Source organism: Daldinia decipiens (genome assembly GCF_022478715.1).
Source record: "Daldinia decipiens strain CBS 113046 unplaced genomic scaffold F4813scaffold_21, whole genome shotgun sequence".
NCBI classification, from domain to species: domain Eukaryota; kingdom Fungi; phylum Ascomycota; class Sordariomycetes; order Xylariales; family Hypoxylaceae; genus Daldinia; species Daldinia decipiens.
The window spans coordinates 242265-262963 of NW_026054564.1; the positions used below are offsets into that span (position 1 = coordinate 242265).

Consider the following 20699-nt stretch of genomic DNA (forward strand, 5'->3'; position numbering starts at 1 on the left):
CCATTGTCCACACGTTTGCGGGATGGTACATTTACCTCCCATTTCAAATCAAAATTTCAAAATTCCCTCCTGCGGAACATCGGAGCTTGATGCGACACCGCCGGTCCAGTCTAATAGGTATATATTCTGATAGGCTGGATCGCTGGATCTCGCGATTCGAACATGAAGATGGCGTATAGTGTGGTAAGGGGAATTACCTACACTACAACGATTGGTAGTTGCCTAACCTTGGCTTGCTTTCACCTCTTCAGCAAGGGTGCCAAGGGGTGTACAAAAAGGTGCGAGATAGAGAATAAGAATACGCGGCCCCCAAGGCAACCAATGTCGGCCAACAGATGGTCGACAACGTGCGCCAAGGGTGCTGTCGCTATTCTATCAAAGCTGTGAAGGGTCTGTCACTCATGCATTGCGAGGTTCCGGGTCCGCGATGGCGGGTCCAGCTAGAAATTTTTTTTTGTCTTTGAAGTAATAGTGACTGCGACTATGAGTGACAAGGGATCGGATGATCTTTCTCTCGACAGGCAACTGAACAGGAACAGACTTTGCGATTGGGAGTACAAAGTCAATCCAAGACACGAAAAGACTCACCGTCCCGTTTCCCCGACCACTCTCCACGACGATCTGTGAGAGCTCCACAAAAGCTTATTTAGACCGCGCACCAATTAGCACAGGTACAAGTTTCTTATATTGTATTGCAGAGGTGTCATTAGCAAGCTGAAGGAGGGGGGAGAGTGAAGACGTCCATAGGGAGGAGAGGACCTCGGGCCGCGTCTCACTTGCATATACAACATTGCTCGTATGTTAAGCAATTATGTCTGGTTAATGCTTATTCTATAGTTGTTTTCTCGGCCGTAATCTCGTTGCTGATACTGAAACTTGCTTTTAAATCTGACAAAAGCCATGATTTGAGAAATCAGAATCTGTTGGGCCGTCAACGGTAGTGGCTGGATCACGGGGAGCCAACTGACCGGTCTCTTCACTACGACTCGTACGGCTCATCCCGGCTGTTAAGCCAACGAGCCCCAATTCACCGGTGAATAATAATGCATCGGCTAGACGAGTGTGGTTGTAGTAAACGTTGTTGCGGTGGTAGATAGAGCCTGGAAGATATAACCTGCTTAAGCTTAGGGATTTACGTACTGTATAGAGGAAAGAGAGGGTGCGTAAATGAGTGCCAAGCCATTTATATATGTGCGCACGATTGAATATCGGAGGGGAAAGGGGAAAGGGGCAATGGCGCGCAGCAACAGTGAGAAAAGGCGTAAAGATAAAAATAAAATAAAGAGATAAAAATAAAATAAAAGTCTCTTCGGTCCCGAAATTAGTTGGACAAAGTAGATGTAGCAAATAGTAGGCAGCAACAGCCTATATTACATATAACAAGGAAACTACGAGGTCCAAAGTCTAGCGCGAATCTCGCTTCCTATTTAGGTAGGTACCTATGTGCCTTGGCAAGGTAAGCTGTCCCGTTTCTAAGTAGAGTTCCGTAATCTACCGTATCTAACCTTCCGTGCCTAAATGCCTAATAGTTTAGGTACTTGGTACCCGCCTAGAGGTCGGTATCGTTAGGATAAGCTACTGGAGCCCAAGGTTTTTGTTAGTGTAGCTCAAGCCCCAAGTTTGGTGCGTAGATTACGTCCTGGACTGGTACATACATACCTACTTGTAACGTCAAATGTGGGGTAATTTTCATCTGCTAAGTTCCACTGTTTAGATAGCACTGATACCAAGGATCTCTTTGATCGCATGCCGATATGTACTAGGACCCTAGTTTCTTAGCTCCATAGAATTCCATAGGCTCCGTATGTAGGGAGGATCCCCCTGTCCAGTTGCCTTACACCCGCCCGCTGCATCGCCTGAACCCTGGCTGAAAAAAGCTGCCTTGGCCTTACGTCTTTTGCCAGGCCCTACTACACTATGCTCCTATCATGGTATCGTGCCTTTAGTGCAACCTAGTTCCCGTTGTGGGGCATAATGAGGCTTTGCAAGTCCAATTTGAACGACCTCTCAACCTGATGACCTGCTGGCTCTCACAAAAAAAAAAAAAAAAAAAAAAAAAAAAAGCAAATCCCCATACACTACTACGCACACTTCCTTCTGCCAAGGACCTCTTCGCCGTTGCGCTCTCATGTAGGGGTACTCATTGGTGCAGTGCATTGCCCCGCTCCCCTTTCGCTATTAAGTTTGCATCTACTTACCTAAGCCGAACAAATTCTTTTTTCTCGAGTTTAGTCCAGGGTTCTCTTTAATTGGTTGGCACGTATTAGTGTGGAGTTATGCGTGGATAAGGCGTCTCTGCTCTGATCCATAGGCATGCACTGATCCGCTCTCCCGCGAGACAAAGGATCCATTCCCGTGGCCGAGAGAGGAGAAAAAATGAAAAGAATGCTATGTTTTATCTTTCGACCAAGAAGATACAGGGAAAGCAATTCTGAGCGCATAAGCACCACCAGCAGCGACAGAAGGCCTTTCTATTTTCACCTTGCGCCACAAACTGGGATCCTGTTCTTCGGTCCACCCTGAACCCAGTCGTCTCGCGAGACTTGCAAACACACATTCCGCCCAAGCATTCCTCCGATCACTTCGAGACAGGAGAAGGCGAGTTGCATCAAGTTAGTCTCACCAGGAGGACTCGACTAACGGGCCACAGCAATTGCCGAGTTGGGGAAGTTAAACGCAGACACCCGTATAATCCGTCTTTCCCAACGCCGCCCATGAAATTTTTTTTTTTTTTTTTTTTTTTTTTTGCGTAGTCTTCGTCAAATTTTCAAGTAGATGAATGAAAGTCGCTTATCCTTCGTTTCTCGAACCGTCTCGAAAACACCATAAAGCATCGCACCGGGGTATCCTGTCCGTTATCCCACCAGGTAAAGCCCATATTTTGTAGTATATCCCGACCACATTGCCGGGGTCGTAGTTCATTTTTCGTATATTCCCACATTCGCCTGAATTTCCCATAAAACCATATCCTCTCTCGGATTCTTTCCCTCTACCGTATCCCATCGTGCGCCGCCAGTCCCGCCTCTAGTGATGGACGCGGGAAAACCAAAATCCATAAAACAGATATGCTTTTCATCTCCGATGATCATGCTAGACGCAGTAGAACTTAACGCAGGTGTCAGGAATCTGCCAAGGAAATATACTGTGTAGACCAGCCAAGATGCGGCCGAGTACACTTCTCTATGCCACACAATCTTCGTATCACCCAGATTGAGGAAGCATGGTTGGCATGGTTGGGTAATAACCTGTCGATGTTGGCTTCCCTTCAAATCGACTGCAGCCCCGGTAGTAAGCATTTCCGGGGTTGTATAGAATACTCGGAAGGGGACCTTCGTATTCGTGTTTGACTTTCGACGAGCTCGAGTCGCCCGCCGGTGGGGCTGAAGTCATTAAGTTGTCCGGTTCGCCTCGATGGGAGAACATCTCAACACCCTGTCTCGAATCGGTATTTTCGTAGATAGGCGCAGGGTAGTATTGATACTCCCTCGTGTTGTCGATAGCCTTGGCTTCTTCGGTCGGAATAATCGTCTCCGCTGGTAGCTCGTGATGGCGAGTCCCTCCATAATGCCCCGATCTTGGATCATACGCTCCGCTGCTAGCGTACGAGCCTGGAAGAAGCGAAGGACCGCCCGAGCTGCCGTAATCTGGTCCTAACACCTGGGATCCGGAGTAACCGCCCATCCCACTTGATCCACCAGGCCCGCTACTAGTGCTCCCACGCCTTTCTGTTTGGTAATGTCCAGGGGAGCGCCCTCGTACAATCATCTTCGCGGATTTCCGCGAAGCGATCTTCATGAACTGGTCTTGGGCTTGATTTCCCACATCTGCATATAGCTCTACAACCAAATGGTAGTACTGCTGAGCCGCTCTTCGTTTACCATTGTTTGCCGTCGCCTGCTTGAATTGGATCCTTTCAAATGTGTGCTCGCTTGGGTAGGACCCCTGCGTGCTCTGCCCATAACCACTTTCGTACAAGGGTCTCGAACTTCCGGGCATGGCGTGATGGTCTTGATACAGTAATGGGTGCGGTGTTTGTTGTGGCTGCTTTGGTGTAAGCCTAACTTTCTCGGGCTTCTGTACCGGTCCTTTATCTCTCTTTGGTGTATGCTGCACCAAATCAATTGTGTGCGAGTCACTGTCGGAGACCACGGCAGAAATACACATCGCAAACCCAAATACTTGATACGATGTTGACGACCCGCTGGGAACATACTGCATGGTCGTGTTGGGGGAGTACGGCGACAAACCGTACGAGCAGATGCAGGAGAAGTAGTTCCTTCTGTAGCACGTCCAATCTCCCTCTGACATGAAGAACCCTTTGTCGATAGTTCCGTGAATATCAATCTTGATCGGCGCCCCAGAATCGCTGTACACTAGCTGGCCGTTCGTGCTCATTGCTAGAAGCGGAGGGATATGCGAACCCCCTGATTTTCCATACTGACTGGTGTCCATCCTGACAGGGCTTGTGAAGCTGGTACTGGGACTAGGAGTTGGAGATAGGGGATGGCGTCGCAAAGGCGCTGCAAAAGAAGGTGACCTCGTGTGCTCCGTTGGTCTTCCAAAAGATGGTCTCGATCCAGAGTAGAGATCTCTTACGTTGTACGCTGATGCTGGATTTGGTAACGCAGCGGAGCGGTTGGCATGTGCCATGCCCGTGGATGAAGTGCTACTGCTAAGGTAGTGAGTAAAGCAGCATCTGGATGAGTTACAAGCGGGCGTGTTATTGAACACTATGAAGGGGCTAGGATCAATGTGCGACTTACTTGGAGCTCAGGCGCGGTGGCCTAACGTCGATCCCGGGGAAGATCTGTGAGGCTGGAGAATAGAATGATCCAGTATCAGGGGAGTACCCCGTCGTAGTAGTGTTTAATAGAGGTGCAGAGAAACCGCCGAGCACAGAAGGCGGCTGAGGAGGGTTTTCTATCGTCAAGGAAGAAATATTGGAATCTTGGTTGTATCTAGAGAAAGCATTAGCAGGGGTCTTGGCAAATAGAAGTTGGTATGCGAGGCTCTGGGCAGGCTAGCGAAAATGCCTGTATCGCAATCCCATGCGAGACAATGCCCAAGTGTTCAGTGCGACCAAGAGATGTGGTACTGCCAACGTTGCGTAGCACAGGGGTAGCGGATACAGGATCGGGAGCTATATACCACGCCACATAGCGGCGAACAGCGGAAGAGTCACAGTCATTTTGTGTAGCTACAACAGCCACCCATGCAACTCGTCTCCGCGCCTATAGTAAGAGGGATTTACAGGAAGTAGCAGTTAGGTGCAGATTGTAAGGTAGGTAGTTAGGTAGGTCATATGGGTGTGCTAGTAGGGACCAGAGAGTAGCCCAGCCGGCACACCTCCATAAGTGCCCGAGTATTGCTGTTGAGATAAGGTACGAAGATGGAGATGACAAAGTGATATGATGCGATCTAAGACAGGCAAAGTGAAATAAGTTTGAAATAACATAAATGTAACAAAAGACGACAAAAGTGCAATGAACAAGAATATTCTCTCTCTCTCTCTCTCACTCATTTTTTTTTCTTTTCGTTTCTTAGCGGGAAAGGGAGACATAAAACTGACCTCATATCACCTGTAGCTGGTATGTCAAGATATTCCAGCCCAGGACACGAAGGCGGCGAAGACTCAAAGTCCTGCTAGAAGGGTAAAAATAGTCAGTGACAAAGGAGGGTAATGATGGTAAAGATAATTGGCATAAAAGTGACAGGTCTAATTAATAGAGGAGGCCCATTGGAGGTGAGCTGCAGTCATTACCGGGCTTTGGCATTGCCGGCAGGAAATTGAGGGCTCGAGGGTTTGTGAGTAGGCCCTGTAGAAATCGGCAACAAATGTTAGCACACGGAGATTGAAAGATTGTCCCTGTATTGGATGTGCTAATACAAAATCATAAAAAGCACGGCTGGCACCGGGGAAGACTGGCGAGTATTGACGAGTATGTAAGTACTTCTTGTATATGTATGATGGCTTGTCGGGTATGTGGGCAAGTGGACAAGTATTTAGGAGTTGTCCGTGTATGGTTATGTATGTATGGTTGGTTATGTAGGCAAGTAGATCAAATGGGGATGTATGATGTATGTAGATATGTAGATGGGTATGCCGGCCAAGATGTAGGCTAACAGGCTGGCAGCGGATATGGGAACACGAGAATGAGAGAAAGAAAGCGAGACTAGTAGGAGGTAAGTAGAGTAACTGCTTCAGTGAATGTGCAAGAATAGCACGGTGTTTGCTCCGGCTGCTTCCAGTTCAGTGACATATACCTTGTCATTCCGTGCGTGGCACTGTGACACCGTGGGCATGGTGTAAGATACGTAGCCCAGTGAGCTGACTGCCCCGGTAGCTAAGGTAGGAGATACCTTGAGATTGATGTACCCTAAGGGCAAGCGCCCTCGCAAGGATGATGGCAGTCGAGGTTCCAGAAGCAGCCTTCAGGTACAATACAAAAGTATACCTGGAAGGTAGGGTAGGTAAAAGTAGAGAATTCCCTCGAGATGTACCACGCTAAAAGACCCGGGGGGCGTTTTTTTGTGCGACATAAAAGAAACCGGGGATTGCTGATTCATATTTTTTCATCTAATGCGACAGGCCTTTTCTTGCCTACGATACCTCGCAAAGCTTTTCGAGACCACCGGTCTGGCAAACCGCCGGAAGACGGCTTAAAAGCCTACAAGGCGCACGACCTCCCCGGTTTCCGATTTGCATTATCATCTCTTTTTTTGTTTTTGTTTTGTTTTTGTTTTGTTTTTGTTTTTGATTTGATTTGATCTTTTCCGATCCTGATTTGGCATATCGTGGTGGGAAACTAGAAGATGTGGCGGGAAAATGAGATGGGAATTGCCATATGCGGCTACAAATAACATGTAATGTAGGTAGGTTAGGTACCTAGGTAGGTATGTAGGTATGTATATACGAATTGGACGAGGTGAATGTGTTTGTGTATATGCGCGTGTATATGTTTGTGTGCGCGAGCGCGTATGGTGGGTTCGTGCTTAGTGCGCATGCATACGAACATGGCAATATGTATACTTGGAGTTGAGATGATTGAACTGACCTGTGTTGGTTGGCCCTTTGTTGGCCCTGCTTGCTACTTTGATCTCAAAGCTTAAGCAAGCATACCCGGAGCTGCCTTGGACTTTCGTCTCCGATATCCTCAGCATCGACAGTGCATGACCCATTTAATCCAATTGGCTTTCCTTAATTAAAAGCGCCCTCCTACAGACCGGGCTCGGCGAATGCGGACTTTCTCGAACTATTTGTTGTTTTTGTTCTTCGGCGGAAGCTGATGTAAAAGGAGATGGGAATGGTCGGAGAATAAAAAATAAAATAAAAGACAAGAAGGTGCATAAGTGAATTAAGTGGAAATTTTAACGAGTTAATAAATTAATATGTATATAATAACAAATATGATAAATACCTTGGGGTTAAGTTGTTGATTCATTCGAGGAGCCTCTCTGTTAGAAGAGAGGCGTGCTTCATTCGGCCGAAAAGTGGCTGATGATGCTAATAGAATTGACGACGGAGGATTCGAAGACGGATCGTGGATTAGCTGTTCCAATAACGGTTGTTAGTTCCGTATTCTCTGCAGGGTTCCCAAAAAAAGAAATCCAAGACGACACGACACCGGCTTCACTTGAGAGACCAGGTAGGTACTTTTATCCACTAATAAGGCTTGTCCCATCACAACGTGCCGACACTCTAACAGTGTAAGTACCTGCAAAACGGGTACTTTAGCTAAGTAAATACACATAGGTATAGGTAAAAGAGATATAACTAGATAAAAGTAATATAGTCATTTCGAGCAGATGGGGAGATGGTGGTGGCCACATGTTTGTGTTTTCTTCTTCTCTTCTTTTTCCCTTTTTCGTTCATTTTATTTTTAGGTTTTCTTTTTTTTTTCCCTCTGCATTGTTAGTATACTCATCGACTAACCACTTTCCGACCTCGATCGGTAGCAGATGCCATGGCAGATGGTAGCAGTGAAGTATGTAATTGATGTAGGTATGTCAATCTTTAGAAGTAGGACAGGGATATAAAAATGGGCTTGCTGCGTTGCAGAGATGAGAAGTCCAGGGGGGGCCAGGATGTACACCGACCTTTGAATAGTCCACTGTAACCATGAGTGCCAAGTAATTGACGCTTCCGCGAATACATGCACGGTCATGCAGCGAATTGTAAACCTAGACGATACAAAATTCTGTCAGCTTCTAACCCTCAAGAAAAGAAAAGCATGAGAACAACCGGGCTAGGGAAGGATAGGAAAGGGGAGCAAAACGGATTGATAGTGCGGGTTAGCCAAGACATAACAGTTCCTGGCATCTTCTCGCAGAGCCAATAGTGTAAGATGGGAACCGAACCGCGCCGCTTGAGTTAGGTTTATTTATGCCGAATCAATGTCGGATCGAGTACCTTGACACCTGGGTAGATAGATCTGACTAAATCAGCCTGAAAGTTAGGTATCTTTGATGTCGACTAGAGCGTCATCGTTCAGTTTCTGACCGTATCTATCTATATCCTGCGTCGCTGTGTATATGTCCTAGCTCCGTGATCTACCTAGCCCAATAGCCCAGTAGCCCAGTAGCCCAGTGCGGTTTTTCATCGAGATTTCGCGCGTGGCGTCTGCACAATATCCCGAGTAGAAAAGAACTAAGTACCTACTCTTCCTATCGGAAAGGGGCCCTAATATGCGAATATCTTTATGCCTTAAGCAAATCGAAGGGAGGCCCTGAGAATATGTGTCAGTACTGCTTTTCTGCTGCAGAATTCCAACGCGATCTGTGATTGATTAACATGGTGGAGGCTAAATGCACACCAACTTGCCTACCGCCAACTTGGGTCGATGGCGCCATGCGTATCAATTTGGAACAGGGCATGGGATGGCACTCAAATGAAACCATACGGGCGCCATTCGATGATCCCAAAGGGGCGCCTCGTGATAATCAGCCTCCAAAAACGTTCAGTAACCTGGCGTACCTTTTTCTCTTATCCGCACCAAGCCTCGCGCTATCAAAGAATCAGCTCCCGTACCGCCGCCTGCCGGGTATAGGGTCCGCGTAGCCGGTTCGTGGATCCAGCAAATATGATAGGCTCTGACCTAAGTTGTTCCTCGAATCAGTGTAAGGGAGGTTGTTTAATATATGTGAGTATTCTGAGCAGGTGACAAGTGCAGGTTGACAACACGAGAGCTGCGAAGTCCGAGACGGAAGGGAATCTATATACCCTCACAGGGAATTTATTTAAAGCTTAACGTGGTGGCTTCGACTCGTACGGTGGCATATGCCGCGCAGATCTATGGAGGCTTGTAAGAAGAGACAAAAGGGCAGTGCCACGAAATGGTGCATATGGATGAAGCCAACTTCTTCAGACTCGCAGCAGCAAATCCATATATCGGCCACACTGCGGTCCTCGAGGCTTCAATGACAGGATAATAAAATCTTTGATAGGACTGGTAGATAGGCGAAGTGGGTATTGTCTATTCCCTCTTGGGACTGGGTGAGGTGATAATGGTAGCAGTGGTAGTGCAAGCTGGGGGACTTTTGAGACAGCAAATATTAGGGTCATCCGTATATTTTGCGGAGAACTCGAGGCTTGTTCAGTCTTTTCTATTGTTAGGGGCCGGTGTGCCGTTCCTTTGAATTTCAAATGAACCGGCGAGCTGCGCAGTGATGTATGAGCTGGACAAGGTATCTGGGTGTAGCCCTATGTGTCTGGTCAAAGAATCCCATAGATGAGAACCTACGGGGTGGGCAGCACAGCCTGTGTGCCTGGCATCAGTGTTGGCAAAGATGCGGAGTGCGTCAAGCGAGGTCAAGTGAAGATTTTACCGAATTAGACACAAAGCATCTGGGGCAACTCAGCTCCATCTTTTACTCATGACAATCAAGGCAAGAAGCCGTTTGTTGCAGGGCTTATGCTTCAAATTGTTTTAGTCTCCCCAGCCTCAAGGCCAAACAAGTCCTGGGGTATGGCCACGGACCCCTAATCTGCTCGGTGCTATAATTGATATTCCTAAGATTAGGAAAGTCAGGCTTCTCCCAAAGGGGGGCTTTAGTGCAACTTAGAATTCCATTTGGATATTCAGCTTTACAGTCCCCGCTAGGGATATATAATTTTCTATGATATCCTATAAGGTACCTAAATGTAGTCCTTCTGAGGCCATAGGGGACGATGTGAAGTAGTTAGAGATATCAAGAGCACCGAGACCTTGGGAGCTGATGGGTGAGGAACTCCGTTCCCCTATGCATCATTTCTGCACGTACCCTACCGTCAGTGCCTCTACGAGACGCCACAAACATCTCCTGGTAATTGGGAAGGGATCTGCTTGGTCGAGTTGTGCCCAGTCCTCGGGAGACTGCATAGCAAGCCTACGACCGTTTGGTCAAATCTGGACCAACCGTCGCCGCCTTTAGTTAGAAGTCCTAGTCGTAGGGTATCTCTGGAGAAATTGATTACCCCTAACATAAGAATCACAGTTAGGCAAATGCTAAGCAGTCCACGAGTTAGGGGCCGCGTCCTAGAAAGATCGTACTTCTTCTAAGGGAAGCTCTCATTTCCTTTTGCCTGGGTCGGCGGAGAGCATCTGGACTTGAGGGTTTACGTAAGCTTGCATTCATTAGGTACGTGACTCACCACGCCTACGAACGTTCTGCTAGTTTAATTTTTCGGCCCTACATTGTTAGCATATAGCGATGGCCTTGAGCCTAGCTGTGACATCTCTCTGACGAATCCTCGGCAGTATCCGGTCGACATAAATCATCGAGCAGGGCGTACTTGCATCATTTTGGTAGGCTAACCTAGCACGCCTAGCGGGCTAGGTCCGCAAGGTACGGACGTAGCAATGGACCACCTGAAGCCACGATCTCAAATGTCTCAAGCCATGAGAGTTCTACGACTTATCAGGTAAATAACACGTGAGAAATAAGGCTGACATGAAGAAGACCTGCTGGACATCTTTTACGAGAGACCCAGGTCAGAAGACGAGCTCACAGTTCACTCTCGTAGCCCTCTGTGGTTCCAAAATATGACGCCATTCCTAAAACCCAATGTAAGGTTGAGCTTTTAACTACCAAAGTGGCAAATAAAAAAGTATACACATTGATAGAGCCTAATTCCTGATCATATCTACGCACTTGATCTACGAACCTCATGCGATGACCAATGGTTTGCCCCTATTACCCGAGGTTTCAAGGCTGGGATCGGGGACGATAACAGTTGACCACGTCAAAGGGATGGAGCTGGTGGCCATTCCCTATAGATCACAGAAACGCAAAGAAGTAGGATTATATTCATCATTTCACCCCCTATGCAGGGCTATTCATATACATATACGGCTTTGCGAAGAACAGGTCCTACATGTTTATTCTGCCCCTTAAACTATAATAGTGAATGCGAACTGCCGTTGGTTTGATGAATTACATGTGTCCATCCAGCATGGTCTGTCCCCCACAGATCAAGCCCCTAAAGAGTGTAACCCTACGAACTGCTTTAAACCACAATTATCAATTATCTAGCTTCCATTGGGGCTTCAGTGCCTTTGGATCCTTTAGCCCCGAGTGTCAATTGGTATAACACACTGTAAACTGCTCACTGGGGTGATGTCTTTATCTTATGACTTTGACTAATACGTTTTTCTTGTTATTAGAATCGGTATCCCCAAGTCAGCAAGGCGGAATGTGGCATTATACCTACATGTGAGAGGGATTTATTTACTACGCAGCAAGGCTTCGGTCCATCCGGATCGGGCCGCGGGCTTTGATATAATGCTCGTTCATCTAGAATAATGATGCAGCAATCTTTCTGTCATGTTAATGCACATCATGATCTACACCACGCAGCGGTGCCACGTTTGGCACACTCAGACAGAGCAATACCGAAAAGCCATGCTTTTCCTAAAGCATCTTGTTCTTGACTGGATGGGTGTAGAGGGGGTTGCGCAAGCTGAACGAATGATGCCCACGCGACGATTCTAGATCTTGTACGAGGTGACCACTCATTGAAAATTTGAATCATCAAGGAGTGCCCTAGATTCAAATACATATATTTTTCTTAACTGCCATGTTTGGTGCCTTGTGTTTCTACGTTTGGTTTATTCTATTTTTTTTGCTATTGCCTTCCCTAGACCAATGTCGTTTCCATCATCTTGAATAGCATATGAATCCCTCAAGTATTCGAGTATGATATAGTTAGTAGAGGTTGGAAGTATAAAACGTACGTAAATACAGGTAGGTATGCATATCACCGAGAAGCGGCAGGGGTAACACATGGTGACTGGCTTAGTTATTACTTTTTCCTAGGGTAGTTAGAGAAAATAGGTTCGAGCAGGTTATTGTTTTACCACAGAAGATAATAGGCGCTGTAGAGGCGGGACAGACATTCGTGAGTTACAGCCAAGCATTATCATACCACGGGACTCAACATATCAGGTGAGTCTTCATCTTCTAATCTTATCTAGGGAAGTTAGGTAATTGTAGGCATAAGAAAAACCAACACCAAAACCAAAACCAAACCCAAAAAAAGCAAACATGCCTACCTAGCATATGTAGTTCTTTGGAGATGGTACTAGGCCTAAATTGTAATAGGAGAACGCCAAATCAATTAAAAGTACATATCTAGTTGCTTCAGTTAATCCGCACTGTTAGTTTGCTTATAACGACCGGTGTAAAAGTGCCCCTGCAAAGTCAATAAGTATAGAGGTACATAACATTTTGTATTTGGGAATCTGACAAGACAGAAAATACTTGTTATTAGAATTGACCGATCCCCCAATCATAAACAAGATGGCCAGTGGTCACCCTTGTCATACCAGGGCCTCACGTCCGGTAATGGTGCAAGATGAGTACCCACCAACCCAAAGAGGTGCATAGCATGTATTAGTACGTCCTTTTCGGGAAATACGTACCTAGGTACTGTCATGCATATACTACTTTGAAATCTAGATGTACTGACTTGATCGTGTATATATTTTAGGTACATATAGGTGGTATACCTAAGTACATAGGCTGTATATTACCACTTAACCTACATGGATGTATGTAGGTACCTACGTATGTATGGTGTAAAGTATTACCATTTTATTGTTCAACATTAGGTATTATAACATTTATTATACTACTCCTTGCTGCTATTTATGTTGGAGCTTTCTGGAGCTTTCTAGAAATAAAAAGCAAGGAAGTTTGCATTTAATATAATAATGGAAGCAAAAAGGAAGAAATGCAAATGAGGATAATGTTTCCAGCGGTTACTTGTCTATGTACTTGCAATATGACTTCACCAACATCAGAGCTACGGATCGGACTTTCGAACAAATGCCTAATGGCGTATCTAATTGTAGATCAGCCTCACATGAGAATCTTAGAACATGTTGACTTTTGCCTTATTTTCCTGTTTTCGATCGTTATGCATGTTTACGCAAGTTAGATAATTGAAAAGTCCCTATCATACTTTTCCTTGCCGGATCGCGGTATGTTTCAATCCCCTCGGGACCTTCAAATCCTGCAAAGAAGTCCTCTTTGCTGTTTCTACATAACGAATTATAAGTGCTAGAGAGTTCGGAAATTTCCCATTCCCGATGTTAGAGCCTTCAACCGAGCACATATACGGATGCCTAGCCGGAATATATCTAAACATAGGTGCTTAAACTACGGGCACTGTGTGAGGCTTGTATCTGTATCTTCGAAGCTTGAGATGACTTGTTTACTGAGATATAATTGGGCCTCATGTTCTTTCATTTAGGCTTTGTAGCCTATCATCCCTTCTTAGCTTTTACAGGTATGCATATTAAACATTTAACACCTTGCGGGAAAGGTCGCCGTTGCTTATTCACTAAGAAACTTGCTCATCCATTTATTCGTTCAAACTGTGCGTATCTCGCGCAAGTATATGTACTTTGTGAGACTTATATCCGGTATTTCTTCATGGCTGCGAAGCTCTAGCTGCTATTTCTTATATATCTGTAACTGACTAACATGAATCTGCCTTGTCCTGCATCTACCACCAAGCCCTCACCGGCTAACTATTACAAGTAACAGTATATATATACACTACATATATGCGAGACATAATCCTACAGACACATTACCTAGTTATATTAGAATATGACGTGACGTTAACATTGTTTGTTGACATATTTACCTAATAGGCCCTAGCCTTTAGTTAAACTGATCGCAACGGTCAATTTCAGGCATTTCAGTCATTTCAGTCGGGCCCTCACCCTAGTATTCCTTAGTCAACATCAATTTGGAGCTAATAAATACATGAGACATTTAGATACTCAGATTATAACCCCATCAAGGACATAGCGTTAGATTGGACCGAAGTATCTCTGTGACCCTCTGCAAGAAATTTCGAAAAGGGGTGGCTTGACATGCGCTCTTAATGCAGCCACCCACCGTTACATTCATACTCTTATCAAATTGCTGTAAGTAGTGATTGTGTTGGTCGCAGTTCAGGTTCCTTTACACGTTTTATTGCTCTGCTCTCACGGTCCGAGAGCGCAGTGCCTTCGTACTCTCACGAGAAAGCCCGCCATGACCGAAGTATTAGTAATTTGTGCGACGCTTCGGCATCCAGGATCCGGGTAGAATTGTGTTAAGTAATTTTAGGGCTGCTTGCGAACCCAATAGTAGTCCGGCGTGGATATTGACTCTTCATAATTGTACTTGCTACACGACAGCAGGGCTCAAGCCATCGCGCCCTAGCCTTCAACGATGGGGGGTCAAATGTCAGCGGAACTCTATAGCAACAGTAGCATCAAGGCCTGTCACATTTTAACATCATTTGATACGGACCAGCTCATCCATCCAACCATCGTGGCAGGGCCAAGGAACAAGGAACATATACCAAGAACTTGACCGAGGCTACTCGATGAAGGTGGCGTGTCTTGCATGCGACTTGTTGTTGCACGAGGAGGGCCTTACCCGAAGCCTTTTCCTCCACCTACCTACCTTCTCAAGTATATCCGGGCGTCTCAATGCTTAGAAAATTAGACTATTAAGCCAATGGTATTACAAAGCTTGGTGCTGTGGTACTCGCTGGCGAACTGTCAGCGGGTTGGCGCTTAGTTGGGCCTTGATCGACAACAAGGATAATCAGGAAGCTATCTCCTCACTTTACTGGTAAGTTCACTGTTCGTATATCTTAACAACTACACATTCTGGCATGGTTATTTCGCTTCTTGCATTCGCGTACCTCGGAGCTACAGAGAAATGGGTTAATCCCGCTTGGTGCCTTATCGAATCGATCGACAGGCGCTATACACTCGAAAATCGGCATCCCCCCTTTTCATCTGCCGGCCACCTCACCCGCTCACGCTCAGCATTCAACTTGAAGCAGACCTTTATTAGCTTCTCCTGCCTTCTTCTACGTTGCTCAAACTCTCTATGTGCGTCAATACTAGCGCGCATTTGACCTTGGTTATCCGCATTTGTTCGCTTGCCATTTCCAAATTGGGGGCTGCTGCTATTAAATTATTTGTCAAACATACCTCTTTTACCCCTGAGCCAACAATCATCCACGTTGCTAGCTTCTGTTGTGATCATTTCAGGCTTCTCTAAACAGTCAGATTGTCCGTATGATTCCAAAAGGGTTGAAGAGTTGGTACATCTACACTAGCGTCGTCCTACAAACAGGATCATGCCTGGAGCACATGGCTTGCGTATACGTGGCTGGCTTGGGGCCTAGTTTTGGGAAAGGTCAAACCAGCGCATTCTGTCATGGATTAAAAATATGCCGAAATATCCTCGAGCAAGCACAAATGCAGCGTGAAGATGAAGAATGATACATCTTAGTTCTTGTAACGTGGCACGAGATCCCTCCTATCGTTGCTGGCCCATTTCTTTTAGCTCAACCCGTATTAGCGAATCTATATGCCATCGCAAAGGCCCATGTTTCAAGATAACCGGGTTTCAACATTCTATCAGTCTCTGTAGAACATCGTGAGGCTCTGCTCGATCCTTAACAATGATATTCTACATTGCTATATTAAAGGGTACGCTGGGGGTATTCGGTCTACAAAGTTCCATCCCACCTTGGATTTGCACGGAACCAACTAGTTACACGTCTTGCCGACGAATAAATATTATCATTGCGCAAGGCGTTCTCCGATGGGCGACAACAATCGGTTGCCTGAACCCAATAAGACCTCATATTGGGCTTTCCTGTCTCCTAGCTCTACCTCTGATAGCCTACTCCCGATTGTAATTTCTGCCAAGGAATTCTTACGGCTTACGGTTGAAAACTCGTCATCCAATCTTAGGCTGTTCTTGAAAGTACACTTCCGAGATAATTATTTAACTATGTAGCGTAAAGTCTTTGTCTACCTACTGACCGAGCTACCCTCCCCTGTCCGCATCAGCATACCTGCACAACTCCTAATATATCCTGAAATAGGGATAAAGGTGACTGATAATTATGACAGGAGCTCTCGGAGATCCAACCATTTTTTATCGTGGTATAGATAGTAGATATCCGTAAAATCTCCGCGAGACGGTTCTTTTTCATATAGTTTTGACCAGTCACACTGTATTCATCTTTCGAGTGAAAAGTTGGGAGGGGAAATGTCCAATATCAAGGGATATAAACTCTTCACCGCCTGCAAGGCTCCAGTGTTATCCTCCACCGGTCCCAGGGTGCCGGCTTTTCTACACTGTAGAGATACCCTCCCATTATTGATAGCTGTCTAGGCCTCCTAAGAACTTAAAAGGAAGGTCCTTAGGACCAGTACTAGTGCGTCCACAGAATGCAATAATATCGAAATAGCCAGCGAGATGGCTTATTTCACGAAGCTGTGTTCTTCATAATTTTGCCATCGTAAGTCTGGCCGGTTCACCTTATAAGCCACTGTGTAACATCCCATATGAGATGTGGGAACAAGACACCCTACTAGGAAGATATTACCTTACGTCCCATTTCGGCCTGGAAGCATGTAAGGATTACGTGCAACAGAGCTCCTAGTTCCTGTCGTCATACCGTTATCCGACATAGAGCCTCGTGTAATTTTAAGATACTGGCTGGCACTGCTTATCTGCCGATATGGAAGTTATTTCCTTGCTCTTCATAATATTTTCGAGATCGTTAAGTTTTCTAGATCTTCTTCTTATTTCAGATCATAGTTCGAAGGTTTATTTGTTGTAGGGTTTCAACACATCGGTACCTATCCTTAGGGCCGTAGCATCAACCCATATCCTTGATTCGGCGATGAATTTGTCAGAAGAAAGTAGCGGTGGCTTGAGCCAGACGCAGGCATTGGTAGTCGACTACTTTACCATCTTAGGCCTCCAGCAGTAATATGCCCCCAACTGGTCAACTCACGCATCGAGAAAAATCTCCGGTCGCCCGTTCGAGCGAAGTTTACGATTATAGATTCTTGTCGACGGAAAGTATCGGAAGCGCCTAGATATCATCCACGTTAATTTGGATCGCTTCCGCGCAATGCATGCTAGCCATGCCTTTAATGCCGCTTTCCCGCAGGATGCCCATCGAAGCCTGCCCCGGTAATGCATTCCAACCCTAGAGTCGGATCTGTGTATTGGCTGCCATGCCTCATCCCATCCGTCGATCGACTCGGGCCTTTAGCGATCTTTATTTTACATACAAGACAACATCGAACCATGGATGTTATCCTGTCTCCGAGCACTGAGATGGTGCAGTCCTTCGGAAATATCCCCTTGACCGCGGAACGAAGTGGACTGACAATGAGGATTTCGGAAGACCAGACATCCACTATGCGGTTCCAAAAAGTCCACACATCCTTCTTCCATATACCTACCGACTAGATATCATATGACAACATTGTAGATACACCCTGATGCGTATTATTGTTTCGGCCCCTTAAACAGCATAACGCGGCATTAGATAATTCTACAGGAGGGTAGGCTTCATAATACCCTCGCAATTTTAGATATGAAAGTGTCAAAGTGTATAAGCAAGCAGGTAAAGTCACCACATATTATACTGTGCCTACAGGAAGATGGGGAACTAGGATATGAATCGTAGAAGTCGATAGATACCTTTCTCCATACCCTCACGGAGTGGGCTCCGAGTCTAGAGGAGAAATACTGATTCACATTCGTCATTGAGCGACTTCCTACCGGTAACCGTACATAGAGTTTATCTTGCCGATATAACTTAATAGTCCAACTGGGGATTTGAATAATATAAAGAGGTAAATTTTATTCTTCATGGTTCATTGGCGGTATAGCCATCAATTCCTACGTAGTAAACTGTGGCTTCTCTGTGGTTCCTTAGTAATTTTGTCTCAAGATAGGTTAATAGATCTTTCACGATAATTAGCTGTTCTAGACAAAGTAGTTACGTATAAGATCTCGTTAATCCGTATCTATATACCTGACCTTCAATGCTTCTAAAGGCCTCTTTAATATAAGCATTGCCTTTCACAGCCCAATCTCTATTCATGATAGAATAATATACCTTACAAGTCGAGTCTTGGACTACTTGTCACGTAATGTACTCAAGGTATTTAACAGGTACATCTATCATAACCCATAAAGGTACGGCGAGTAGAGAATTATATATCAAGAACTTCCCCTTTTAAAAAATTATGATGGTTCTGTTTCTTTTTCGCTCTGTTAATATGGTGACTATTTTATCACTAAGCATGCTCTTTAGGATGCAATAAGGTGGTAAAAATTGAGTCTTTTGCTTAACCACGACGCATAGTAGAATCTAAATTTCTCACTTGGCAGGTAACTTACCAAAACCTTATGTTTACCCAAGTAAAGGCTTCTCTCTTGCCGGAACCCCACGAATGTTGCCAGAATCGTGTCAGGTAGTATCCTACCGCCACTCTAGGGGGTAGCTTTTTGTCGCCCTATATTATTCTGTACGCTGGCTCTGCCTTAGTACTCCAGGCATCCCATACGCTATAACTGCACGACTAGTTGTCTTATTATAAACATAAAAAGCTATTAGGTAGACAGTCCATTATGACCTTCAGGCGTTACCAACTTCACCATCCAGAGGGCGACATTGGAACGTGGCCCAGCGCGCATTGAAGGCGCATTCCATGTTACAAAGATAAATCTTACGAACTTCGTTATACGTATAGGTGTCTTAGAATTATGCGTAATCGGGATCTTCATAAGGCACACACTCGGATATAGTTTCTCTTTTTAACCCCTTTGTTAGGAGTTAGTATGCCAACCCTCCCCAACAGGTTGAGTGGCTAAATACACCGCTAATCTGTTCATGACGTATATTATGGGTATTCTGGCATGAACGTAATGAGTTATTTCTATTCCTTCAATTTTATGTTTCAATATTGAATCTGAAGACTTCCATCTTGACTGCAAGTATTACACTGAAGGGCATGCTTGGATGTTACGCCCGCGTTACTAGTGCGATGGTTACAAACTCTTAGCACTACCTTGCAGCAAGAGGGTTTACAGAAACCAGCTTATAAGCTTCACAACGTAGAGTAACAAATCATTTACCACAGACTTGGATGATCACTTGAAACGCCGCCATTTACCTTTAATTCGAAGGACCTAATTATTTCGACTTACGCATAGCAAGCATAGGTCTAACTGGGATTACTACTATTGTAACTTATTTGAATAAATTCGCTCTAAAGCAAAGACTCAGTTAATGCTATCAGTGAAAATATATAAGCGTACGAACTCCTAGTAGTTAGGTTCGTCAAGTAGCTAGTTAAAATGCAATGTAACTTGTAAGCTTTGTATGTTAAACATGTATCGTCTTGTTCCATACCTGTAGGTGCCTAGGTTAGGTAGTTACTGTTCGTGAATATAGACTACATCCAGGGCAAAGCCATAACGAGGGCTGATGTTATGTACCTAATAACCTCCTTGGCGAATTAATAACAATAATTAGATATCTTTACTGTCGATCTGTTTATTCTGATATATACAATTATACACGGTCTGCCAATGCTTGAGATATCTACTATACCGACACGTTTAGATTCATATCAATTCATAAACATTACAAATAGAGAATGATGTCTACCTCTTCTGAATTGAAAGAATGAATATAATAATTTCGCGTTATAAACAGGTAATTGAATTCCAAACCTTGTAATGGAAACTCAACTAACCAGTATACTGGTCTCCCCCTAGACTACCTAGTATTGTTACTCGTTACATAAACTATACCCCCAACTACTCCTCAGCTATGAGATGCCTGGAAATATAGGGGACTTAGTGTTCTCGATGACATATCCTAAACTACCTGTAATACATATCTTATGGGCTCTCCTAGTGGCTTATCCTGAGAACCGTTTTAGAAATAGGGGTGCCAGACTTCGTTAGCAATTCCTATCGAGGTGGAGTTAGCTTGGTCCAGACGTAACCTGCTCAACTACCAACGCGTACTCTTTCCCGACCAATCTGCAACCAATCAAGCTAGAGAACTCATATTCGGATGAGCGCCCTTCCTTCGGGTCATAACTATCCCGTATCTAATTTAGCATAGCCCTGGGCTTCCCTGTTCGCATGTTGATCATGACATGATTTCCTAGCCGCATAGTCATCTGATTACCGTCGGCCAACCGGTAGGCCGGGTAGTGACCGAATTAGGTGAAGTAAGAGAATGATTCGGGAAAATTATTTGATTGCAACTACACGTTCTAGGCCACGTAAACCCTGTACAGTTGACGGCATTTAGCAGTCCTGTGTCTCCCGGGGAGGCCTATGGGGGGCTAGATCGAGATGATCTGTCGCGG

General features: G+C 45.2%; 1 protein-coding gene across 1 annotated transcript; it reads right to left on the minus strand.

Moving 5' to 3' along the window:
- Positions 1-3102: 3102 nt before the first annotated feature.
- F4813DRAFT_121033 (p53-like transcription factor) lies at positions 3103-5354 on the minus strand. Its single transcript, XM_049238603.1, has 2 exons — positions 4764-5354; positions 3103-4669 (listed from the first exon to the last, which is right to left on the minus strand). The coding sequence occupies exon 2, from the start codon at positions 4648-4650 to the stop codon at positions 3202-3204; it is 1449 nt and encodes a 482-aa protein (XP_049098662.1). The 5' UTR covers positions 4651-4669; positions 4764-5354; the 3' UTR covers positions 3103-3201.
- Between the last annotated feature and the right edge of the window lie 15345 nt (positions 5355-20699).